The sequence below is a fragment of the Lepidochelys olivacea genome (genome assembly GCF_965140295.1).
Source record: "Lepidochelys olivacea isolate rLepOli2 genome assembly, chromosome: 6".
In the NCBI taxonomy this organism is placed as follows: domain Eukaryota; kingdom Metazoa; phylum Chordata; order Testudines; family Cheloniidae; genus Lepidochelys; species Lepidochelys olivacea.
This window is the reverse complement of record NC_140416.1, coordinates 31,171,260-31,198,618: the sequence shown is the minus strand read 5'-3', so window position 1 is coordinate 31,198,618 and position 27,359 is coordinate 31,171,260. Positions and strand designations below refer to the sequence as shown.

Sequence of the window (27,359 nt, the reverse complement as noted above, 5' to 3'; positions counted from 1 at the left end):
ATGTGGAATGTTCATCATTCCAACTTCTTTGGACCGTGGAGGTTAGATACACAGGAGTAACTGAAGATCCCACATCAGCTTTCCCAGTGCAGAAGATTATGCTGAACTACTAGCTTTGGAATTATGTGGGCTCATCTTTGCCATAGGTTTAAGTAGAACTGTTTAGGTCATGGATAGGTTTCAGAGTAGCAGCCGTGTTAGTCTGTATCTCCAAAAAGAACAGGAGTACTTGTGGCACCTTAGAGACTAACAAATTTATTTGAGCATAAGCTTTTGTGGGCTACAGACCATTTCATCAGATGCATAGAATGGAACATATCGTAAGAAGATAGATATATACACACACATACAGAGAATCAAGATGGCCCATGTAGACAGTTGACAAGAAGGTGCAAGGATACCCATGTTAAGTATCCTCACATCTTCTTGTCAACTGTCTACATGGGCCATCTTGATTATCACTACAAAAGTTTTTCTCTCCTGCTGATAATAGCTCATCTTAAGTAATTAGCCTCTTAATCCACCTTTTCGTGTTCTCTGCATGTGTCTATACATATATCTTCTGACTATATGTTCCATTCTGTGCATCCGGTGAAGTGGGCTGTAGCCCGCGAAAGCTTATGCTCAAATAAATTTGTTAGTCTCTAAGGTGCCACAAGTACTCCTGTTCTTTTTAGGTCATGGATAATATTTCAATGCCTCTGGGGTGCTGGTGACAGTTTTAGGGTGTTGCTGGTTCACATATGCTCCCTTCCATCAGTTCCAGGATATTGTAGCTTGTATCTTAAATTTCTTTAATAAAATTTGTAGCCTGTTGGCTATAATTTGTATAAATTGGTATCAGTTCTCATTAATCCCTGCCATCAGCAATTGCTGGATTTGGTAAATGTAATGTTTTGCTCAGGATGAAGCATCTCAGTCTACTTTATATGACTAGTGAATTTCTAAATACTAAACTAGAAAAGTATTTTAACTTCAGTTTCAGATGACAGTGAATTGCACACAAGTGGTACTTTGAGAGCCTCAGAAAAGTCAACAATGGAGCAGTTAGTAGAGAGAGCCTGTTTTAGAGACTATCAGCGTTTGGGACTGGGGACCATCAGTAGTAGCTCCTCTCGCTCAAAAACCGAATACTTCCGAATAACTGCATTGAACAGGATGTATTCACTTTGTAGAAGGTGAGTTAATCAGTTCACTCTTATGTTTAGAAATGTGTATCTGCCATATTACACATCATCCACAACATCCATTACATATAATACATTTATTTAGAGAACAAAGTATTCTGGGAAAATAGCACTTGCCATAACCCAAAACGAATAACACTGAACTTACAGCAAACATAGCAGTGCTGATTTTCTCTCTTTTTTGTTGTAACATTTTTGTTAGTGTCTCTGCATATTTAGCTACTAAGACTTGTATTTTAGTTGGATCTATAATGTCCTTTTTGTACATTATAAAATCCTAATTTGTAAACTCCTAAAGGTCTATTCTCCTGTCAATGCATGGCAGCTACATACAATCAATTCATTTTAAAGTTACTGGATGTTACATACATAAAACTTCTGTTTATGAGTAGGAAAACAAGCCCTAGAAGTGCATGTTTATTAATACAGTTCAAAACAGAAACTGCAAATAAGAACTCATGAACCAGTCATTGGAGCACTTCCTTTAAAATGTTTGTCATATACAATATGTAAGCTCCTGAATGTCAGTAAGAAGTTAATGCATAAGCCTTTTTTATTGTGAAAGTTCACTGAGATTTATTATCAGTGCCTACAAAAGTGCATCTGATGAAGTGAGCTGTAGCTCACGAAAGCTTATGCTCAAATAAATTGGTTAGTCTCTAAGGTGCCACAAGTCCTCCTTTTCTTTTTGTGAATACAGACTAACACGGCTCCTACTCTGAAACCTACAAAAATGCTGTTTAACACAACAGCAAATCTGCAGAAGTTTCATCACTGGAGCACTCACATCCTACAAAGACACTGCAGGCTAAAAGTTGTTTTCGTTATGGAAAAATGAAATTGCCATCGCTTTCATAGAAAGAGCACAAAAAAATATTAAATCCAGACTGTTTGTCTCTTATCCAAAGCACCAATGTGACAACAATACTTTTATTCAATCACGAGTGAATATTAGTTCATTTGAACCAAAGAAATCACTGCATTATATTAACTATGCTTTTTAATTGCTTGTAATCACTATATTTTAAAAATAATTTTCATACCTTATCCTTACCCAAAAAATACCTGTTTGAATTTTTGTCACTATTTTGAGAAAAGTAGTCAATATCCAATTGGTTTACAAATTTCAGGATATGAGTGGTTATTTAATGTCATGTGATTTTGGTTCAGGTATTGTATTTTAGGAAATAGACCATAAAATGGATTAGGCATTTCTTCCCTCATGATAAAGTTTAATAAATGTCAAATAAGTTCACTTATGTTGTGTCACAAACAATCCTATGTTTAGAGTAGCAGCCATGTTAGTTTGTATCCGCAAAAAGAACAGGAGTACTTGTGGCACCTTAGCGACTAAGAAATTTATTGGAGCATAAGCTTTCGTGGGCTCCAGCCCACTTCATCGGATGCATAGAATGGAACATATAGTAAGAAGATTATATATACACATACAGAGAAGGTGGAAGTTGCCTTACAACCTGTAAGAAGAGGGATTCTTTAGTAAAATGTAAAATCTCCCAAGTGCTCTCCTTAATCAGTTTTATTTTGAGAAAAAACTAACGCTTTAATTGAATCCTCTTTGTCAGAGGTACTCAAACTCTTTGAATCCTTCTTCCACTTATGTAACCAGAGACAACACTCCTGCTTGATTTTCTGTTTTCAAAACTATTATATCATGGAAGTTCCCAAACTGTCTTTTTGTTTTTTTAAACATTATATAACCAGCAATTTGTAATGTGCTGTTCCAAAACTGTTTCTTTCTTAAATGCATTTTGACATGAGCCAGTTATGGTCAATGCCAAAGTACTGGCATTGACCATGCAATTGGCATGCAATTCAAAGCATCTAAACATTCTTGCCTTTAAAATGTCAGCGCCTGTACACAATCACTGGTGTCAAATATAAAAATAATGTTTGTTTCCTTTGAAGAGCCCCAGTGATCTGTTTTCTGTGTCATTCTCATAAACCTGACTCTTCAAATGATAGATTGAGGAGAGAAATTTAGGAAAAAATGGGGAGCGAGGAGATGTATCAACAAATAAGACTGTAAATGAAAAAAAAAAAAGAAAAAGTAGTTATTTACATTTTCTCCAATGAAAGTTGCTTTTTAAAAATTCTAATACTTTTCAGCCTATCAAAATAATAATCAGGAGTACACGGTATTACAAAAATTAGCTATTCTTTAAAAAGAATTTTTATTAAATAAAAATGCATATATCAGTGAAAACTGCAGATTAAGAAATATACATATCCTGTTTTCAAAATTTAAAAAGGAAAAGGAAGAATCTTTTTGAAAATAATTCTAATTATCTTTTTAATTTTCTCTCCATTGATTAATACAGCTATCCTGGACTTTTGGTAGTACCTCAGTCTGTGCAGGATAGCAGTTTGCAGAGGGTAGCTCGTTGTTATCGTCACAATCGCCTGCCAGTTGTCTGCTGGAAAAACTCAAAAATCAGTACTCTGCTGCTAAGAGCTGGGGGCTTCCATGGAAAGGGAGTTGTCGGCCTCTTCAAATCTCAAAACACACATACTGCAGGTGAGCTTATGTTGCTGGACTTTCTGCATGTGTTGTTTCAGTGAAAGAGGTTCTTTCCCTTTAGAGTAATATAGTGTTCTCATGAATAAATTATTTAATTTACAACAACCCCATCTGCTTCCTTTAAACAATATTCTTCTAATTTGGTTTTGTTGTTGCACCTTATTTCCTTGATTCACAAACGAGTTCACGTTGTCATTATTTATGGGCTATAGAGATAGTTAGAGCAAATTCTATTCTTTTGACTCTCTGATGGCTTTGAGCATAATTTTAGTTTTACTTTGAGAGAGCGTTTTATAAAACCAAGGCCTGAGAGATTTCCAGAGTTCTGCTTGGGTTCTTTGGTTGAGATAAAGGTTCATCTTTTCCATGATCATCACTGGAACAGTGCAAGATCTGTCATAATGGAGTATCTTTGAAGAGAATATTGGAGGAAAGTGAATTGCATGTTTAGAGGGAAATGAATTGTGAAGGACACATTACTCTCAACTTTCACCTCCCACATGAGCTGCATGGTGTATCTTTAATTCTTACTCCTCTTTCTCATAGTTACTGTCTTGGTTTTTTGTTTTTGAGAGGGCCTGAGTGAGTTGTATATGATGTTTCATTCTGTGGATAAAATAATGACACTGAATAAAGTCAATACTCATAGGCTCATAGATATTAAGGTCAGAAGGGACCATTATGATGCTAGCCAATAAGGAAAGTCTAAGTACTTGGGATACTTGTGACTGTATGAAGAAAACAGGACTGGTGCATCTCTTAGGCATATAGTGTTAAAAGTAGAATTCAAGACAAAAGTGAAGTTAGTTATCTAAATAAGGAAGAATTTGGTTTGTGATTAACTATCCAACCCTAGCCTGACCCAGAGAAATTAGAGCAGAATGAAGGGTCCTTCTACCTCTTTGCAATACATGGTATCATGGGAGTTGGGAATTAACCAGCCAGTGGAATTTATTTCTAAGAAGAAAATATCAGAATGCTGCTCAGAAAGAATGAGAGGAAAGTGGCAAAACAGATATCCAATCAACATAGAAATTTCTGGGTCAATAAGTTCCTCCACTTCTGCAATTAAAGACTAAAAAACTGTTTTAAAGTACTTGACATTACTGAATAGTTTGCCCTGTGGAATTTCTCATTGTGAATAACATAATGTACAATGGTAAGCAAGTTACATAAAAGCAATGAGTGACTCAAGGTTCTCATGATGAGGATAGATTGCATGATTTAAGTATTTTCTGCATAATCCATTAAATAAAGTACTGCTTCATAGGGTATCTCTGTGAAATAACCATGGGAAATTGAAACTTATTGTATTTATAGATATTTTCAACTAATTATAAAGAACAGTTCACATCTGGCATAATATTTAACTGTAAGAGCTTTGCATATTTCACAGGCACTTGCAAAAAAGTGCTAAAACTTCAGAAATATTTTAATTAAAAATTCAGTAGTGACAGCAATATTTGGATTGGCTGTTATATTAGTGGTTTGTGGACTCCGCACTGGGTCATAAATTAACAGTGCTCACCATACCACACACTGCCTGTGTGGACCATGCTGCTGCTGCTCAATAGAGGTTCCCCAGTAGTACACTTTGACTTACTGCTCAAGAACAGTTTTTCTTTTTGAATATCATTGGCTGTTCTGGCCACCAGGCACCTTAAGTGCCCTCTCCACACCTGTACTAAGGGCATATAGGACAGAGCGTCCCAGCCACCTGTCACTTCCTTCTTCTCACTCATTGCTGCAAGAGAGAACCCTTGTAGTGTCCACATCCCTTGCTCTAGTATTCATGTTAATTTGTTGTAGTTAGGATAGTTATTATTTCTTCTGTAGGTTTCTTTTGTATGTTGGCTATAATAAAATAAAGCAACTTAACGGTTTATTCATAGGTTTTCTTTACCCCACTGTACAAGGGTTTTACCCCATTGTATATTACTTTAAAATGGATGACATCAAGTCACAGGAGTTTAAAATTTGCCTCTCCTGTAAAGCAGTTAACAGTCGGCATTCTAGATGTCTCATTTATCTACGTGTAGCTCCAAATGCTCATCATTCTCCAAGTGTACTCAGAAGATGAGGGAAGCAAGACTCAAACTCTTCCTCCTGGAAAAATTGATGCAAGCCTCATCAGTTCCATGCACATCCACAGAGAAGCTTCATTGATCAAGGCAGTTGCATGTCTCCAGTTCCCCAGTGAGCCAAGACCCTACTCCTAGGCCCTTCGTCATTTCTCACAAGTCCCATTTGTCTGCCACATCAGCATCGACTTCTGAAAGGGGACCATAATTGATGCTGCTCCCAGCACCAGGGCAGGTACTGATCTTCTTCCCCAAATAGGACACAGAAATCGTTCTCTAGATCTTCTTTCACTGAGAGCCTGAAAGCAGAGTCCTATTCTAGTATCTCCATACTAATGTTGAAACTGGCACTGACAGCTCCCTTCCAGAGTAAGGACTGCACTGCCTCCAGTTCTGATCATACAGCACAGACCTCAGTACCAGCTTCAGCACAGAGTGCCTTATTCACAGCATCATCAGCCTCTTTGATAGCATCTGACACCACAACACCAGATGCCCAGTTGCTCACCATATGAGCACCAGTGCCGTTCTCAGCATCAAGTGACTGCACTTTAGACCCAGTACCAGAATCACCTCTTATGGAGAGATTCAGAGAGGTTATCACCAAACCCCATTTGGCAGCCTGGTCCTGTTTGCAAGAAGCCTGGGATGGGATAACCTTGTACCAGTCACTCCTTGAGATAATAAGCAAAAAGTATCCCTTCTGGTTTCAGCTGTTCCAACCCCCTTCTTGACCCTCTTCAGGGACCCTTCTCACAAGAGACTTAGAAGCAAGAGATAAACTCCCTCATACAACCAGGAGCAGCGGAGGGAATGCCCCTAGAGTTCAATGTCAAGGGCTTTTACTGCTTAATCCTATAGAAGAAGGAAGTTGGAAACTGATCCTTGATCTTTGACAGTTCAGTGCCTTCATCTATTGTTTCAAATTCTGTATTGCTACCTTTCTATAATTCCCAATTTGGATCCTATGGGCTGGTTCATGACTCTCAACTTACAGGATGCTTATTTTCACATTTTGATACATCCAGCTCACAGGAGGAAGGAACATCATACTATCAGTATGGAGTCCTGTGCTTTGGCCTCTCCATAATCTCACCAGTGTTCACCAAAGTTCTGGCAATGGTGTCAAGCCCAAATGAGAAAACAAGGACTCCAGGTATAACACTATCTAGACAACCATCTAGCAAGGGAAATCCCCACAACAAGTGACCAACTCATTTAAATTATTCTAAATCTCTTTGCATCACTGGGATTCCAAGTCAAAAAAAAAGAATCCATCCCGATCCCAAATCAGACCATAGAATTTATCAGAGCAGTGTTAGATTCTAGGTCATCAAGAGCATGCCTCCTTCAGAGATTTCAGACAGTGACAGACTTCATCAGACAGCTCCAGGAATGCCCAAAAACACCATTGAGGACCCACCTCAAACTCATAGGGCACATGGCAGCCTGCACTTACACCACATTCATTCAGCTCCACCAATTATAGATTATGGGGAGATGGTTTCCTCGGGAGATGGTCCTATATATAAACATTCTAGAAGTCAGGGCTATTCAACTGGCTTTCCTACCTCTTATTTAAGGCTTAACTGTCCACGCTTTTATAACAACACCAAAGCAATACAGCATATCAACAAGCAAGTGGGTGAGCCAGATCCTCTTCACTGCCAGGAAGCCATGCATCTCTGGGATTTGATGTATCTGTAATCATACCACACTTGGCCTCCAGACTACTTTGTTGGATCAATTTAGCAGAGACTTATTTGAAAGAAACATGATCCCTCAAGCTCAGTCCTTCTTGTCATTGTTTGCATATGGGGGTTTCTAAAAATGGAATTGTTTGCAGCAAGTGCCATATGTTCTGCTCGAAAAGAGGCATCCTCATGGATGCCTATCTCACCCTGTGGGCTCCAAATTTAATGTATGCCTTTCAACCAACACCTGTGATACCCAAAGTTCTGAGGAAGCTCAGGCAAGATGGTTGTATGATCATGATAGTCCCAGAATGGACCAGATCTAATGAATCTAACAATACAGAAATCAGCCTGGTTTCTCAGAACGATGGCCCCGAATCATTACACCTTGCAGCCTGGAGGCTGGCTGTGCGACCTCAACAGAGAGAAGCTGCTCTGCCACAGCCCAGATCACCTTTCTTGAACGCAGAAAGCCTTCAGCCAGGTGGACCCTTCAATCATACGAGATCAAATGTCAGAAGCTTTCTATGTGAGCAGTTTAGCATCAGTTCTCAGCGTTGACCGTTCCAGTTTCAGCAATATTGGACTGTTTACTTTCTCTGAAGGAATCAGGTCTCTCTGCTCAGTAAGAGTGCAACTGGCAGCGATCTCTGGAAATCAACCTCCTATGCAGGGCCACACCACATTTTCACACCCCATAGGGATGAAGTCCATGCTTGAATAATAAGAGTATAACCATAGGAATTTGCCACCAACCACCTGACCAGGATGGTGACAGTGATTGTGAAACGCTCAGGGAGATTAGAGGCTACAAAATCAGATAACCCAACAATAAAGGGGGATTTCAGCTACCCCCATATTGACTGGGTACATGTCACCTCAGGAAGGGATGCAGAGATAAAATTTCTGGGCACATTAAATGACTGCTTCTTGGAGAAGGTTGTCCTGGAACCCACAAGGGGAGAGGCAGTTCTTGATTTAGTCCTAAGTAGAGCACAGGATGTGGTTGAAGAGGTGAATATAGTTGTACATCTTGGTGATAGCAGCCATGATGTAATTAAACATCCTTGGGGAGTGGGGGAGGGAAGAATATCATAAACCCAACACAGTAGCATTTAACTTCAAAGAGGAGAATGACACAAAAATGAGGAAACTAGTTAAATGGACATTAAAAGGAGCAGTCACAAGAGTGAAGTGCCTATACGCTGCATGGAAACTATTTAAAAACACCATAACAGAGGCTCAAACTAAATGTATACCCCAATTAAAAACAAATAGCAAGAGGACGAAAAATACCATCATGGCTAAACAGCAGAGCAAAAGATGTGGTTAGTGTCAAAAAAGCATCCTAAAAATTAGAGGTCAAATCCTACTGGAGAGAATTCTCCTATCCTCCTAGCACAGTCTACACTAGGGGTTAGGTCAGTTTAACTGCATCACTCAGGGGTGTGGATTTTTCTCACTCCTGAATAAAGGAATGGAAAACGTGCTTGTTAGTGATAGACTCAAGAAGCTCAATCTGTTCAATTTAACAAAGAGAAGGTGAAGCGGGTGACTTGATCACAGTCTGTAAGTACCTAGCTGGGAAACAGAAATGTGATAATAGAGGACACTTCAATCTTGCAGACAAAGGCATAACAAGATCCAATGTTTGGAAGTTGAAGCTAAATAAATTCAGACTGGAAATAATGCACGAATGTTTAACGATTAGGGTAATTAACTATTGCAAAAACTTACCAAGGGTTGCAGTGGATTCTCTATTGTTGGCAGTTTTTAAATCTAGATAGAGTGTTTTTCTAAAGGATAGACTTTAGTAAACAAGAATAAATTTAGGGAAGTTCTGTGTTATACAGGAGTTTAGACTTGATGATCACCCTTCTGGCTTGATGATCTATGAATCTAGGAAATGTTGCAAGTCAGTTCATGTGCATTGAAGGCAGAATGCAAAGTGTTCTCTCTGCTTTCATTCTGTCACCTTTTTTACATCTATTGTTATCTATGTTGTTTTGATCTTACACATGTTTAACTATAGCAATAATTTAATCTATTTTGTACTTTTTTGTATTTATATAGTTCCTCCTAATTTAGAATCTTCAAGCAGCATAGAACAGGAGAAATATCTGCAAGCCTTACTGAATGCAATTTCCATCCACAGTAAAATGAATGGCAGTAATACTCTCACTGTAAGACCAACAATTGCTTTGTCTCCAGGTAAAAGTGCGCAGCACTATTCTTTTCTGTAACTAAGATGAAAAGTAAAACCACTGTGATTGTCTGTGTCTAGACTCCCCAGTCTGATTTCTGTTACTCCTTCAGTGTGACTTCTTAATGTTACAGCTTCTGGGTAGCTTCTTTACTCCAGTGTTTTACAAATGTGTTTTCCATAGTGTCAAGAATGTTGAAAGATAAATTATTCTCCAGAACGATTTCAGTCAGGCCAAATTTGTAGATAAATTTGGACCATCATAATTTTTATTATTTGACACACTATTTCAGAGTTTCTCAATCAGGAGTTGCACCAGAGGGATCACAGAAGGAAATCAGGAGAGTTGCAAGGCATTCAAAATGTTGTTACAATTCTAAAACAAAGCAAATAAAATTTCCAAAATAATTTCATAGTGGCCAATACCGTCAAAGTTTGTGAGGTCCAATGTAATAATAGTAGTTGTATTGTACAGGCTTATCACTATTATCATTAATATATATATTTTTTACTCTTTTTATATTAAATGTAAGGAGGTTGCAAAATATTTTTGCTTCAAATAAGGGGTCACCAATCTGAAACGGTTGAGACACGCTGCTTTATTTTATATTAGATGAAGATTTGTAAAGGTTGTTGGAAGTTGATGCTACATGAACATATATGGTATTTATCTATAAAAGTAGTGGAAGGTGCATAAGCAGTGGTTATTTCCATGTTTTACACAGTCAAAAAGAATTTTCATTTGTTTTCCAGGTATAATTTTAGTTAAATAAATTGAAAATTCTTGCACTACACTCTAGTTTTGCTAGATCTGAGTGAAATCACTAAGAAATTTGTCAGTATTCTATTACAGTTATCATGTGATGAACCCTGATCAGTTTCATGTAAAGCTAACACAAATAATGTTTTAGAAACAGGAGCATGCAATTTGAAAAGTTTGTCTACTTAGCTTAATCAGTTGGTGGAACTGACTTACTGTATCCAAATAATGGCTTTTTTTTTTTTCTTTTTTTGCAAAGTAACACCATCCCAAATTTGTGCCTGCTTTGCTTCATTTATCATTAAACACTTTGATTGCATTAGCCATATGTAACCCTCCATAATTTTGCAAATGTACACATTATCTCTAAAAACAAGTTTAAGGAACTTTGAAAGTACAAAACTGGCAGCAATTAAATACATTCAGTATGAAAAGAACATGTTTGTGTTTTGAGTAATGTTAGTCTGAATGACGTAGTTTTTAATCTTTTATTCTTTTTGACTGACTTTAGGCACTGAAAGGAGGGCTTCAAGAATGTCCACTGTGGTTAAACAGGTAGTGCCAGGACATTTGGATGTAAATCTATCCAATAGCTTTGCTCGAGGAGGTTAGTAAGACTAGCTCAAAGACTAGTCATTGATATAATCTGAAATAAAATGTATAATAAAATGTTAGTAGTGAAATAAAAACAATTAGTTCATACATGAATTAATTGCATTATAAAATAATAAAACACATATTAGAATTCTTTAATTCATCAGCCGCACATGGAGTTAAAACATGTATCTTTTATTGCTTAAGTAAGTAAATAGCCATTAATTGTTAACAGAATATTGTTAGCATCCAAGCAAGTTCAGACTTGCATTAGAGTTGTGAATGAGTAATTCTTTAGAATCCTAACATTACAGATCAACACAATAGTTGGGTGAAAATTATTTGATGCCTCATAAATATACAAATGTATGCATCTGAATGATATTACTCCAGGGAAATTAAGGACAGAGCAGGACAGCCAGTGATGGATAGGGTTGTACAAATGGGCCAGTTAGAGCTGAAGGAGAGCTTACTGAGTCTGAAGTTACTTCCAGCTGCCATTTTTACTTTGTGGGATGTGTGTATGAAGGAGAGATGTATGTATGCAGAGATCTTTGTTTAAATAAAATACTAATACAATAAATAGCCTTACTAACTTGGTACTTTGAGAGTCTGCGTGTCTGGGAGTTGGCCTTGGGTTGCTGCTAAGAGGCAGAGACAGACTTTTTTCATTTGTCAGGAGTGAAATCAGACCTTTTGACTCTTCTGCTTTGAGCCAGTTGTTGTGATTTTATTTTGAACAGCTGCTGCATAAATCAGTGCACTGAAATTCATTTTATGTTTTTAGGATAGAGGTGAGGATGCAAGGATATTTGCTAATGGTCCCAATTCCATTCCAAGTATCTGGTATTGGGAAAATGTTTGTGTTGCAGTTACCACCTGTGGCCACTAAAGACTGCTGCTAGGCAGCCAGAGACTGCTTTTCTTGTATTATTATTCCTTGTATCTTCTATCAGTTTCCATAACCATCCAGTTACCCACCTGTGAAACAGCCACTCAGCAGCTCCTTCAACTCATCCTTGCAGGAGTGAGGGAGAGAGGAAGCACCAGATTGTGGTAGAGGAAAGAACTTCACAGGTGGAGGATAGGGAAATAACAATGTTATGTGGGGAAAGAAAAGAGAATTTGGTAGAGAGAGATACTCAAAAGTGGTAGAGGAAGAGATTAGAAGAAGGAGTCTCACAGTGCTGTGGTAAATGGAAAGGGGAAACCTACATGGAGCTGTATACGGGGAAGTGAAGTGCGGGACAAAGCAGAGGGAGAGACGAGAAAAAGAAACCTCACAGGAATGGGACGAAAATTAGGGAGAGGACGTTTTGTGCAGCTCCATACATGACAATTTATAGTAAAATATGTATGAAGGTAATTTGCATATTTGCTAATGATTTTCATATAACCATAAACTTATGCTTCTGGTGAATACATACCGTCCCACGCAGTGATAGGCCATGGAGCTGCACGGAACCTGGCACCTGGGGTAGGTAGGAGAGTATCTAGAGGTACTGCAGTGGATGGGTTTGGGATGGTGTCTGTTTGAGGATGCTGGGTAAATGTGTGTGCACTAGGCTGTCTAAGTAGATAAGGTACTGGAGGGTGGGATACTGGGTTAGCTGTGGATGCTTGTTTGATGGTTGCATGAGAGTCCTAAGGAGTGGAAACTGAGGTGTTTGGGATGGCAGTGCTGAGATAGCTGAGAGGGAGTTTGGTGGTTGTCTGCAGTTACTGGGATGTATGGAAAGTGTTGGGGGGGTAGGGGGGGAGAAAGTTGCTGATATAACCAGGAGGGTAGGATGGTTGCTGGTTGATGGAGGTGGAAGTGGGGATGTATGCCTGGGGTTACTCTCTAGGAGATATGTGAGCCAGTGGGGCCAGTGTTGGGTCACACCTTATGCTGTTCTCTCTGCTGGGTTCCAGCACAGGGAGGAGACAGAGGGGCCATCTGACTGTCTGCCCAACAGACACAACAGCTGCCCTAGGTGGTCTGAAAGTGTAACTGCAGGGCCAATGTCTGTAGTCTGCTCACAGCTCAGCAAGATACGAGGGAATCCAGCTGAAATGCAGGAATGTGTGACAAGTTTGTCAAATGATGGCTGCCCCAGTTAAGGCAGGAAGCCCTGGAGTGAATATCTCCTAATAAGGGACTAAACACCAGTCATACCAGATAGCAGGGCTACTGTGCTCCCACAAGATAACACAGACATCCAGATTATCCCATCAGTGATTTTATATGTAATTTTGCTATTGCTAGATTTATATGCTCTTTCATGGTTTGTTACGATTGCACCATTGTGAAGCAATGTCACAACACAATATGTGGGTGTGGGGCAGAGACTGGTAAGATTCAATGGACATCTGGCTGACTAAAAGAGCAGGCTGCCTTAGGAAGGCAGCCAGAAAATGGTGGTATTTTTGAGATGCTAATAATTAAGACATTTAATTAAAAATACATAAAACTAATATTCACCATAATATGCACACAACTCTCTAGAGCCTTTGGAGCAAATATTTCTGTCCCTTTTCCTCTCTTTTATGTTCCACTGGGTAACCCAAAAATAAATACCATATACTACTAGTCAACAGTGAGTCAGTCTGTCTCAGCCAACAGCCCAAGCAGTGCAGAATCCATTTAATAATAGGATTACGCAGTACACTGTCCAGAATTGTAGGTGAATACACTTCTGTTATTAGCAGCATTGCTGAGTTTCTGAGCGTGGTCCCTTCTTCCAGTTCCTTATTTTTCCTGGACATCATACATATGGGGCCCAAAAGCTGTGTTCTACTATGATGTGACCCAGCAGGAAATGACATTTCCTGTATTTTGTGTGTATGTGCACACAATATTAATTACATGTCAGGGTGTATAGGCATCTTTTTATTATTTAAATCAAAATGAATAAATATACCAGGGTTAGCCTAATGTTCTGCCACCTTTTTGAAATCAGAACAGTTCTGAATATGAATATCAGGCCCTCCTGAATGTATGCGAGTCAGACCTATGCTCATCCACTCTCTGTACATTATTATGTTATCTAGAAATATCAGAACAAAGTGTTTACATAAAATCCAGTCAGAGTGGTTCTGTTGTAAAGTAAATGGCCAATCAGTTACATTTTGCTGTAATTCTTCAGTACTAGGGCTTTCTTGGCTTTTTTATATATCTTTCAGAACAAACATAATATTACTCAAAGTACAGACCTTTGTGTCTCATACTGTCTTCAACGTTGGCTCAAATATGGTGTGGTGCATAATTGGCTATATGGAACAGTGTTTGTCATCTGGTTTTATCCCCAAGCATTTAAACAGTTAAGAGGTAATGTTAGTGGAATAGAACGTTGTCACAGGATAATGGTATCTTGCTGCTAGATAGATACTGACATATTTATGGAAAATAAATGTGGAGTCAAAGCCAAGACATTTATTGAAAAAGCAGGAGACGTTGTTACTGTAATTATGTTCTGTTATAACATTTATGTTATATCAAATGGTTTGTGTAGATTTAAACACTTGGAGCCAAATCCTGCTCTTTGTTGCACACGCATGACTCCCTCTGGAAGTCAGGAGTGTGCACTTGAAGGAAGAATTTTCCCCTTGATATGATGAATGTTAGTGGTTTAGAGTGATAATTTTCCTAAACAGCATATGCCTTATACTGTGCTTTAGAAGTGCAGATAGGTAGGTAGGTAGGAAGGACTGCTGTCCTGCATTCTGATAGACCTGGAGAACAGAATAATTATGTGCTTAAGCCAGTCAGAGAGGAGCAGATACAGCTTTACACAAATAACCTGTGGCTTTATGGTGAAACTTGCTTCTGACAGTAATGTTAATAGTAATGTTCTTCAATGAGGTATCCAGCAATCTGATTGAATGGCTCAATTTCCATTTGATAGAATTATCATATAATGGCATATCTTCTTGGCTGTGCTGCATGTTTGGAATTATTGCAACACCTTGAAAATTATTTATTTTGATTAGTAGGTACTGCTTTTCCATTTTGTATTAGTTTTCTGTTGTTTTGTAATGACTAAGAAATACACTACCTGTTATCTTGTACTTTTGAAAATTATTTGAATATAACCCTACATCAGTGGAAACTGACAAGTAACCTTTTTCTTTTCTCCTATTCAATTTGCTATGACTGTCTCGCTGCAATGTGCATTCCATTCCTCCTCCTTCTGTCTGTACTGTTATCTACCAGTGCTTGGGTACAGAGATAAATGTTTCACTCACTCAAATTCCAAATCAGCAGCTAAGGGAAGAGTCCATCAAGGTACTGTATTCTGGCAGTGTATTTTATTCTACCATCTCCATAGCTCGTGCTATGTTTTCATATATGTTCAAGTGTCAGTGTTAGGCAATCTTAACTGCGTTAACAAAGTTTTATGACTGTGGTTAGTCATACAATTTAGCAAATTTTACATTAACATTTGTACTGTCTAGTACAGAATGGCCTCCAGATTTTAAATATCCCTTTTAAAATCTATTAATCCTTGCCAAAAAATTAACAGAAAACCATTCCCCAAAATAGCATTTGCTACTTTTACTATTCAGTAGCAGAATAACTTAAGAAATATTATTATCCAGTCTGTGAACTTTCCTGCCAACATCATCAATAAAGTTGATGAACAGAGAGGTAATGGCTTCTGCCGAACTAGAAATACGTAAAAACATAATGTATACCGAATGAAGAAAGCCATATCTTCTAAGAGTCTACTACAAATAATAAGGTACAAAAATTAGATACCAAATAGAATAGAAAGTCATTAACTTTGTCTTTTTAATCACTGTTACCCATCACTGGTAAACGTACTAGTCTGCATGTATTTGTAATTGGCTCTGTTGCTTTTGATGTGCCACAAGCTATAATCACGGCCTGCTTTGACATTTGCAAAATAGGACTGATATCCAAAGAGATTTTTCTAGTATATAGTCTCTGTGTCCATCTTCTTTGTGGGAATTTACAACCTTTTATACAAAAAATGAACAACAGTTTATTTCTATTATTAGATGACTACTGTGATTCTTTCCTGAGTAATGAAAACTTCATTATTATTACTTCAGTTATATATTAGATATGGAACAAAAGCTAACATTAAAGATAATCATTGAATAAGTGAGATGCTTCATACAACTAGCTTTTTATGAAGGAGGACTGTTATCAACTTTAAGTTCCTAACAAACCCTTCTCATTTGTTCCTACTGTTTGTTCACATCTAAAGCTGTGAGCCAGACAAGCAGACAGACTATGCTGTACAAAAAGGCAAGTCCCTGTCTGAGATTTCTCTACAGTATTATTGTTTGACTAGAAGTACTGTGCTATTTTAAAAAATAACTCTGACCTGTTTCAGATATCTCAGTGGGATCTCATCACTATCTACAGTTTTTATCATTTTATTTATACAGGAAGCCTCAGCTACTACATAGTATTAGGTTTTAGTGAGGACTTTTTTCCTTCTTTTTTATTCTTTATATCTCAGGGCCAAGATTTTCAAAGATGACTAGGTATTTTCAATTCCTCAGTTTTTAAGTGCTCTGCTTCATAGATTTATAAGCAAGAAGGGACCGTTACGATTATCAAATCTGACCTACTGCATAAGATAGACCATAGAATTCATCCGATAACTTGAACTCCAAACTTCAGACACTGTAAGGGGATTGAATATTCAGAAAGTGCTGAGTTACCCGCCTTCTGAAAATTAGATGCCTTTAAGTTGTCTCAGGTTGCAAAAATTGAGGCATTCAGAATTACTAGTCGTTTTTTAAAAATCTTGTCCCAGATATCTAGCTTGGTTGATTGAGGCACAGAATCACATAAATTAGCGAGAGAAAATATTTATTAGGTTATCTAGTCCGTCTCTCTGCCAATGCAAGATTGATCACTGCTGTATATTTACTGCTGCTTTCTTATATGGAGGTGATATGGTTTGTTGAAGGCCCCACAGTGAACTAGAGAGAGAATTGAAATATGATGCCAGGATCTTCTAGGCACCACCATCACCTTTGCTCTAACCACTAGACCAGTGGTTCTCAACCAGGTTTCAGGGGGGTCTCCAAGCAGGGCCAGCATTAGACTCACTGGGGCCTAGGGCAGAAAGCCAAAGCCCCACCACATGGGTCTGAAGTCCAGGTCCCTGAGCCCCGCCATCCGGGGCTGAAGCTGAAAACTGAGCAGTGTAGCTTCGTGGGGGCCCTGGGCAATTGCCCTGCTTGCTACCCCTACCGCCGGCCTTGGCTTTTAGATTCAGAAAAACCAGTTATTGTGGCACAGGTGGGCCATGGAGTTTTTATAGCATATTGGGAGGGCCTCGGAAGAAAAAGATTGAGAACCTCCACACTAGACCATTCGAACATCTGTCAAAATGTAATTGTGGGGCATATGCCCAAAACAAGGGACGTGCTTAAAATCATTGTAGGCCTGAATATTTAAATACTAAGCTTCATAAGATAATCCATGATTGTGGCTTTAAATACTGTAATTATTATTATTCAAGCTCAAATATGGAATAACATCAGGAAGTTTAATATTTTGATTGCTTATGCTGATATTTTCATTACAGTAAGTAGTAATGGGGCACTCTGTTATTTCATATGAGGTACTTTCAGTTGTTGAAGAAAAACCTTATGTGATAGCAGGCTATTCCTAGTAGATAAGCTCCCAAAACAATAGGCCTGAAGCAAGGAAAGCTATAGAAATTTGTCCATAGTACTGAAAAGATCACTTAGCGCTTTCATTAAATGCATATTAATTATCTGAAAATTGTAATTCATCTCAGAACCATGTATAGATTTTTATAGCAAACACTATTAATACAGTACAATGTTTATCAGTCTGTAGAGTATTAAATGTTCAACTAGTTTTGATCAGTATGTCACATTGTATTACTGTACTGTAGTTTAATTGGGAGAATTTGGAGAATTTTAATTGTGTAATTATTCCAATTTGGGATTATTTCTTTCCAGTACATGATATTTGTTCCATTCTATAAATAATCCAAATGATATGTGCAAACACCTTACTTTCAAAAGTATACTTAGGTATGCATGCTTCGGTGTGTATATTCTACAAAACTTCATTTGTATGAGAGAGAGAGATTGTTTTGTAATATTTTTAATCTTTGTAAAGGTGTATGGGCAAGTCTTCGTTCTAGCAATCGATTTGTCAGCACTCAAGCGCCATTCATTGATGTCGGTGCAAGACTAGCAGGGAAAGATAACACAGCATCATACAATAACAGTTCATTTTTGCAAAACCAGCTTCTGAAACGCCAAGCTGCCCTCTACATATTTGGAGAAAAATCTCAGTTAAGGGTAATGTCTATCTTGCTTATGCATTAAAAGAATTTTTTTTTGGTTGGGTTTAGTTGTTTTAATAGATAAATAACAAAAGGATGTTCAAGATACAACAGATGGGTAACTTTTCTAAACGTGTAAACTCTCATAGAGATTCTGAATAGTATTGGCTATGCAGACACATATCCACATTTTTATTGTCTTGTTATGTATAAGGTTGCTGTGTACAATTAATATTTAATTAGTATTAATATTTAATGCAATATAACCCAGCACAAGATAAGGTAATCCAAAGTGTATTGTCAGTGATGCAGTTCACCACAGAGTGACTTATTTCCCTGTGTGTTCATTTATATTTTATAATCATTAAGGGTCAGACTCAAACTCAGACAAGTTAGGAGATTTTGAAATACAAAGTAAAGCTGACATAGAGGAAAGCTGATAAATTTCAAAATAGCCTACTTTGGGAGTATGCACAATGTTGGAGGAATGGAAAGCTTTGCATGAAAAAGCAGAAAATTCCACTAATATCCCCAGAAATCTGAGGCAGACAATAATGTTTGGAAGATCTAGCTAGTGCCACCTTTCTGGAAGCTACAAACCTCCACCTGCATATTTTTCATCCATACTTTTCATCATGAATGTAACTCAGGCACCCTCACTTAAACACATACGGTATATCACTCTACATCTCCTTCACCTTGATGACAATTCACTTTCCTTAGTACTGTCCCTGCTTTCCATTCATTAACTTGTATACCAGCATGCAGTCCAGTGCATTCAATAATAAAGCTAAAAAATTAATGCCAGTGAGGAAAGCCATTTTTTAGCTTTGGAAAAAAGTTTTGCTGTTCTGATATTGAGATTTTATGTTTTTTTTTCTTTTTAAAGTACATTTTAAAAAGACAAAATCATGAAAATTATAGACTGGCCGTTGACTATAGTAAGCAGTCATGACACACTATACATAAACAGATATAATTATTATAAGAAGCAATATAGCATGATATTAAAGTAAATCTGAGAACTAAAGTGCATCCCATGGTATATAAAATCACTTAACTTAAAAGATTATTTATGTTGAATTATCTTTTAGACATGACATGAGCCATATATTTCTTCAGATTTTGGATCTTTAGGACATCCGCTACATGTTCTTTCAATATTGAAGCTCACAGAAACAGTGGTCCTGATTTTAATGTCCTACAGTGATTAATAGATTATGGTGGCCCAACTGTCATTTATCTGTATCTGTGAATAGAGAGCTGTTTGACTTTGGCTTTTAAATTTAAAAAACACCATACTTTTACTGTTGGTCAAATTTATCCTTGGGGTTTGAAGTGTTTGCTGAGCTTTTGTTGGTTACTTGCAAAATATTGTAGAAGCTGCCAGGGCCATAGTAAAGTTAACTGAGTACTTGATGCCATTTCTAATGTTAGTTTCCCTGAGAATCTGCTTTATTCCATTAAATAAAGCATTAGTTTGGTTAGGTTAGCAAAAAAATGAGAAAAAATGGCCAGTGTGTTTCATTTTCCTTGCTCTCCACTCAGCATCATTATATTATCATTACAATTTAGCAGCATAAAGACAAGCCAGATCCTCAGATGGTGTAAAATAGCCAAGTTCCATTGACTTTACAATGGAGCTATAACAATTTACACCATCTGATGAGTTAGCCTAATGGGTGTAGGTTTCTCATTTTCACAGCTTTTTCAGCCTGACACCCTGTGAGACCTCTCTATTTATCAAGTGTAGAGAGTTGCAGGCCCTATTTTAGGTGTGTCAGAGCAGCTTCTAAAGAAAATTAATCAGACTTTTCCTTTCCAGGCCTTCAGTATTGTCTATTCAGTAAAAGTTATTTCTTCTAGTTGTATTTTCCAGGTCCTCATAATTCTCCAGTCTGTTTTTCAGTGAGATAATTTCACTCATAAAGTCATTAGTTTCAGTACCACTTTTTGGTAATTCATTTTCAAAGTATGGTATTTAACATCAGGCACCCCTCTGAAAAGGCCACAGATATCTTCTGATATTGTATCAAGTCTGAGTCTCAGATATTCTTTCAGTTCTGCTACATGTTGAGCTAAGCTTTGTGTAGATGCAGCTACCTCGATGAAGTGAGCTGTAGCTCACGAAAGCTTATGCTCAAATAAATTTGTTAGTCTCTAAGGTGCCACAAGTACTCCTTTTTTTTCAGCTTGCAATGATTATTTAGGGGAGTCAGCTCCTCTGTATCTTTTGTTATTTTATTTTTTTACCACAGGAATCCATCTTTAATTCTTCTTACTTTATTCAGGAAGTTCGTTTTAGCTTGACAGAAACTGTGTTTTCTTGTCTGTTTAAAAAAAATGGTTTCAAATGAACTGGTGTGGAATGAGATAAAAAATGAGGTAGCCTTCTTACCAATATGTCCCACTCCCCAACCCTAAGCTTTATTACTCACACATTTTAGATTATATTGAGAGAGAATTGTGGTGTGAGTGCAGGACTAGGACCTAGGAACTTCTGAATAGTAATTCTGCTTTGGTCTCTTTGTAGCCTTTGACAAAGAAAATGTCTTTTCTTTAAGTTCCCCATCAGTTATTTGAAGCTGGAAAGTGCTTTATAAATACCAATTACTGTTATCGCAGATGTGCCCTGTACCCACACACTACAGTTCTTGGGCTTTTCTATTAGAAGAGTCCAAGAAGAGTAGATAATCTTGCATACCATCGGCTAGAATACCTAGACATATCACTTCTAACAGACAATCATCTACCATTAAATTCCCTTGTGTTTGGTGATTTAAGTCAAAACCTTCAATTGAACTTAATAAATAAAAAGTATTAATTGCCCATTCTGATTGAAACAATTACTTTATAATCAAGCATCAAGTTCATATTTATCAAATAATAATTTTATTTTTTAATGATACTGTACCTGTTCACAGAAGTCCAATGTCATTTCAAAAGAGTTAGGAAGATCTACTAAATGCTAACCTTATTTTACTATTCACATAGAATAGAAGTATTTAACATCCATTTTTATTGCGGGTGATGGATGGGGGAAGTATATTTTGGTATCTTTTGCAAGAGTGTTGTAAGAATCATTTTGTACTAGGCAGTTTCTTATGGGAAAAAATGAAATGTAAATTGTGTTTGGAAATTCTTAGCATTAAAGCAATCTCTTTGAAAGCATCTTTTCTCACATAGATACTTTGCACGAAAAATATGCTTTTCCAATGAATAATGTGTCATTGTCTTATTCATCCACAGGGCTTCAAACTTGATCTTGCTTTGAATTGTGAATTTGTTGCTGTTGAGTTCAGTGACATCCGACAGGTGAAAACTAGTTTTAAAAAGATGATGGGGGTTTGTGTTCCCAGTACTATTCCTACAGATTCTGAAGTAACGTTCCTTAAGGCACTTGGTGAATCAGAGTGGTTCCCACAGGTAATTCATATGGTAGATGCTTCTAAAAATTTATATGTAGTACTGTTTACCCAGAATAAATTCTGATCTCTGCTGACAGAGAAATGTGTGTTGTTCTAACCAACAAACCTTTCTCTTTGTTCCTTGTAATTCCATTGCATGAAATCAGTTATAGCATTATATGGACATTAACTATTATTTTAATACAGCATTAGGAGTTATTGATGTGAGATATATTTGACAACTAGACAGTGTAATTCATTGTTCCTTATAATGTGGAACAAAATGCCAGAATACAAATTCGCTTTTTTACTGTCTGTATTAATTTTTATGGCCTTGATTGCACACACTTTAATTCTTCTGTTTCCCATTAAAGTTAGATAAAAATATAAAGGTAGAACAATGAGGTAACTTTGCAAGATGAATAATAAATTGGCAATTTTATTTTAAAACTCATACACCCGTTTTTCATATATCATCACATCTCATCGTTGTGTGCTAACGCTGCATTTCTGTATATACCTTCATTTAATAGATAAACTATTCTATCTGTGAGCTATTAATAGTCAAACATGGAGAAGCTCTCATATAAAAGTCCTTCAGTGCAACTGATATTTTGAGAAATTCTCTACTAATCTCTCCCTTTCCTTCGTCCTCCCACACACACAGTCACAGAGATTAACCAAATAAAAATATGATTAGGGATGTCTTTTACGGGATTCAAGTGAGTGGGGATGTGGTAAATTAAGCACTTTGTAAATCATAATAAGTATGAACATTTTTGGACAACTAGATGTTATGTTGAGAAGCTGTTGTTGAACAAATACTCTTAAAAATATAATAAAACATGATAGATCATTTTTGTTATGATAGCCTCTCAAGGAGAACACATGCTCTAAACAGACAGAGTGAATAATGCAGTAACTCTGGAAATTACATACCAAGGCCCATATTTTTGCCTGTTCTGTGTAGCAGTGCAGGGCGGATGCCTTACACCTCCTTACTCCATTGTGTTTTTGCACTGTGCCAGCACTTCCAGTGTATGGGAGATAGTTGGCTTCATAGAGCTGCTGTGTCCACCCCCTTGCTCAGATGGGTGAAAATGTGGGAGGGGTGGAGCCTTGACTCCTCCTCCCTGCCAACATGCTCAGTAGCATAGTTACACCAGCATATTGGGGTGCATATGCAGTACATTGGGTGTAGATTTGTCAGAGCATGTTCCCTCCTTGAAGAAGCGGGGGGATTGTGGGAGTCACAATGTCCCTACAGTAGTGCTCCAGGTGCACAACAACGATGTGCTTTCCTTGCTTTGGACTAGATCATAATGTCACACATTACCCTAATTCAGTATTAAGACATTTTCATGGTGCTAAACCAAAATAATATACAGTATGGTTATAAATACAAATTGGAAAGCTAATGTGAGTTTATATTTAATTTGCCATTTTTAGACCATGCCTATGAGAAAACTCAGATCTTCATCCTGTAGATTTGTTTTTAGTATACAGGATTTTCCTCTGCTGGAGAAGAGAGAAATAAATTACACAGTTTGTGTTTTAATCCTGTTTAAAAAGGTTTGAATGCTTCTTTAAATGGAAGTACATAAATAAGAAAAAATGAAGGGTACTACAGTATTTTATTAAGTTAGCATAATGCACATTAGATTCAAATTAAGAAATTTAAAGTAATAATGTTGTGCTTTCATTTTAAAAGTATTCTGCTTGCCGTGTGGCTCCTTTAATTTGAAAGATAACGTAGGCTTCCATACAGCTACCCTGCTGCTTATTATTTGATGGGCTGTTCAATTGTATCTATTACAAGTCTCAGTTGCAATTGCAATTATTTTCTAAATCCTTAATGACTATGTGAGCATTGTAAAAAGTTGGGCATTCAAAATGAGGATGAATATACCTTTTAATCCTCTTTGAGTGATTCCATACATCTGTTCCACTGTAGGTATGTGCACAGGTGTGGAGAGTTTTTCCTAGCAGTACCTATGGGCGGTCATGTATGCATCCTGCCTTCCCTTGTGCCCAGAGCCAACGTGTAAAGGATGAAGCTACCCCCCTCAGTTCCTTCTTTCTTTCGGCAGTTGGACATTGTTGTTATTCATTTAGTACACCCTCTTGTCGTTATAGAAAACAAAAATCCTGCATATACTTTGTTATAGTTCATAGTGTTTAGTGTTTAGTTCATCCATTTGGACTTTTCTTTATTTTATTTAATTTTGTTTCAATATTCTAATTGTACTAGTTTGTCCAAGCAAACTTTGTCTCAGTAGTAGTAGAAGGGCTTATGCTAAGATCTCCTGGCTTCAAACCTTGGTCCAGGTGTCACAGGCGATGCTCATCAATAATCCTCACTCTCACTGTTTGAGATGCTTGGCTGAGGGCCACATAAGGGACCAGTGTCCAGTCTGCCACAGATTTAAATCAAGGATGAAGAAGCAGAGAGAAGTGCATCTTCGATACTATTGCCACTCTTTGCCTGGCATCTTTGCTCTCTTCAAGGGAGCTCATTCAGCACTCTTTCAACAAGTGCTCCCCCCCAGCCTTGCCATCTGACACAGACAGAGATCTTCACCAGAGCCATCTCCAAGGAAGCACAAGTGCTCAGGACACCCTTGACCTCTCAAACCTCAAAAGACTGCTTCAGCTACCTTTGAGTCCTCAGTACCAGACTCCTTGTTGGCAGGAGTAAGCTACTCTGGTACCTAATGTAGATCATGCCCTCTGGATAGACTCAGCCTGGGACCATCTCATAGTGGCTGTCATAGACTGGAGTTGTTGGCTCCAGTACCTACCATGGAGATAGACTGCTGCTTCAGGGACTTGTGAAGGATCTGGCACTGCTTCTGAGTGTCATACAACTTCCTCTCTTTGGGCAGGTCTATGCTACTGCTTGAGTCAATGTAACTTAGATTGCTCATGGGTGTGAAAAAGCCACCCCCCTGAGCGATGCAGGTTACAGCACCTAAGTGCTGTCTACACCAGTGCTATGTCAGCGGGAAACATACGTCAACCTCTCGCAGAGGTGGAGCAATTATGCCAACAGGAGAGCGCTCTCCCACTGACATAGAGTGTCTTTACTAGATGCGCTACAGCGGTGCAGTTGCATCGATGTAGTGCTTTTAGGGCAGACCTGCCCTTAGTATCAACAATGCCAGAGGCCTTTGCAGCTGCCTTTCAGTACTGGATTCCCCATTTACTCTAGGGGAACGTCCTCTATCAGTACCAGTGCAAACTGGGCAGACTTTGGCACTGGCATTGGTGTCTGCTTCAACACCCGTGGTCTCAGGGATGGTACCATCTTGTCAGTATTGTCAACAATGGTATTTAGGCCTCTGATACGTATTCAACAACACTTGGTACCAAGAGCTAGGAAGACACCAATACTGCCACCAGTTCTGTTATCTTGGTGCAGATCTTGGTACCAGTCTCCAATGACTCTTCCCAGTACTGCTCCACTCTCGCCTTCAGAGTACTTACACTCCTCATCAGAGTCAGAAGTGGGTTCTTACACTTCCCACTGTAAAGAGTCCAGGGTGTCATTGAGAACCTGATCCCGCTTTTAGGTATTCAGATGGAGGAAAACCTTCACAAACTTGTTTATATTGTACACACAACTACAAGCAGGGAAGGGAGCCCTCCCTGTAAGCTAGGCAATAATGCAGCCTATTAAGTCACTCTAGCAAACTTAATTCTCTGTACCCCTTGTAGCCAAGCATACCCAATGAAATATGAGGTTCCTTCCCAAGGTTTTGAACAGTTTTATTTACATCCTGTACCAGATTCACTGGTGGTAGCTGGAGTAAATGAAAAACATTGCCAAAGTCAAGCTAAGCTACCCCAAAAGAAAAGGATGCAAAAAAGCTACACTTCTTTAGAAGGAAGGTTTATTCAGCTGCTGATTACAACTTAGAATTGTCAGGCACCATGCCCTGTTGGCCTGGTATGACTATTAGACTTGGGAGGCAATGTCTAAATTTATAAATAAGTTGCCAGATGAATGGGATGAATTCCAAGCCATCTTAGCGGAAGGTCATCTGGTCTCTCGATTGGCCCTGAAGGCTTTCTTGGAAGCAGCAGACTCTGCTGTGAGCGTCATGATGATGGCAGTAACCATGCACTATTCATCCTCGTTACAGTCTAGATGCAACCACAGAGCACAGAGGAGGAGGCCTCCTCCTTCTACTTCCTCACTTGCTTTTTCCAGGCAGCCTCAGGCCTTGGAGCAGCATGTTTGACTCCTCTGTCAAGAACAGCATATCTACCAGTTCGGATCTCCCTCTTCCTTTCCGTTCCCTTCCAAATTTGATCAGTTATCTCTCTATTCCGACATCCAGATTCTTAATAAAGATATTAAACAACACCAGACCCAGAACAGATTCCTGTGGGATCCCACTTGATACCCCCTCCAATCAGACATCTTTCCATTAATAGTTACTCTTTGTTTGCAGTTGTTTAACCAATTATGTATCCACTTTCTGGTAGTTCTGCTGAGCCTGCATTTCTCCAGCTTACTTATCATCATGTCACACGGGACTGTGTCAAAAGCCTTGCTGAAGTCCAGGTATATTATGTCTACCACATTCTCCCTATTGATCAAACCAGTTACCCTGTCAAAGAAGGAAATCAATTTGGTTTGGCATGATTTGTTCTTAGTAAATCCATGCTGGCTGCTAGTGATCACCCCTTCATCCTTCAGGTAGTCATAAATTGAATGTTTTATACATTGATACCTGGGAAGCTACTAGAGCAAAGTCAGGCTGACCGGTCTGTAGTTCCCTGACTCCTCCTTTTTCCCCTTTTTTAAATGTTCCTATTGTTAACAGTTGTAGAGTGGTGATATGGTCCTCTGTACATACTTTTGCTAGCCATTATGCAATTACTGCAGCATCACAGCATGATATGAATGTGGGGAAAGGAGTCCTACAGCCCCTTTTCAGAAGAGACTCCTAGCCTCACCTCCATTGAGAAACAACTTGGAGTTACCTACAGTGGAATACACAATCACTCAAAGAAGAAAAATGGTTACTTACCTTCTTGTAACTTGTTCTCAAAATGTGTTTTATATGTCCATTCCACAACCCATCCTTTCCCCCAACTCATCAGAGTCTATCATCTAAGTTTCTGGTATGAAAAAAAATAAAGGAGGGGTAGGGCTGCTCTACCCGTTATATCCCTGGGCTCCAATCAAAGGGAAGCCAAGATGCGTGTGTAGCTGCCCCTACAGGTACTGCTAGGGAAAACTCTCCATCACCCATGCATGAGATACGTACACACTTACAGTGGAATAGACATACAACGCATCTCAAACAACAATTACAAGGAGGTAAGTAACAGTTTTGCATTTCTGTATCATAAGTATTTTAAATACTTTTGTAGTATATGTATTTTTCCCTTTTACATCTTGTAGTAACAAAATAAATACTATTTAATAAAGGCTCAGAAGACTGGTAGAAAGATGAATTTTCTAAAGTTATATCCTTGTTTGGGAGTCTCTAAGGCAGACTCTGTCTTTCACTTCCTTTCTCCACCTTCACTCTGTTCTCCCTGAGTCCTTTCTCTTGTACTCTCCTTTTGCAGCTGATTCTTTTTTTGTTTT

General features: G+C 38.2%; 1 protein-coding gene and 1 long non-coding RNA gene across 8 annotated transcripts in view; one reads left to right on the top strand and one right to left on the bottom strand.

The window, feature by feature from the left end:
- LOC311521651 overlaps positions 1–27,359 on the bottom strand; it is an 80,163-nt gene that overhangs the window by 2,311 nt on the left and 50,493 nt on the right. Inside the window, exon 4 of one of the 3 annotated variants that reach the window (XR_014711945.1) lies at positions 11,030–11,110. The exons of 1 other annotated variant lie outside the window; for it this stretch is intronic. This is a non-coding gene — a long non-coding RNA (uncharacterized lncRNA). Of the gene's footprint in view, positions 1–11,029; positions 11,111–20,610; positions 20,678–27,359 lie in introns of those variants that run through there. One more of the 3 variants, XR_014711946.1, reaches the window with a different exon arrangement.
- Positions 1–27,359, top strand: part of SBF2 (SET binding factor 2) — a 555,237-nt gene that overhangs the window by 481,946 nt on the left and 45,932 nt on the right. For 2 of the 5 annotated variants that reach the window (XM_084630062.1, XM_084630066.1), the window contains exons 26-32: positions 980–1,178; positions 3,527–3,723; positions 9,575–9,712; positions 10,976–11,071; positions 15,254–15,325; positions 18,179–18,363; positions 21,597–21,773. In XM_084630062.1, coding sequence (XP_084486188.1) covers positions 980–1,178; positions 3,527–3,723; positions 9,575–9,712; positions 10,976–11,071; positions 15,254–15,325; positions 18,179–18,363; positions 21,597–21,773 — 1,064 coding nt within the window. The remainder of the gene's footprint in view (positions 1–979; positions 1,179–3,526; positions 3,724–9,574; positions 9,713–10,975; positions 11,072–15,253; positions 15,326–18,178; positions 18,364–21,596; positions 21,774–27,359) is intronic. The other 3 variants (XM_084630064.1, XM_084630063.1, XM_084630065.1) reach the window with 3 other exon arrangements.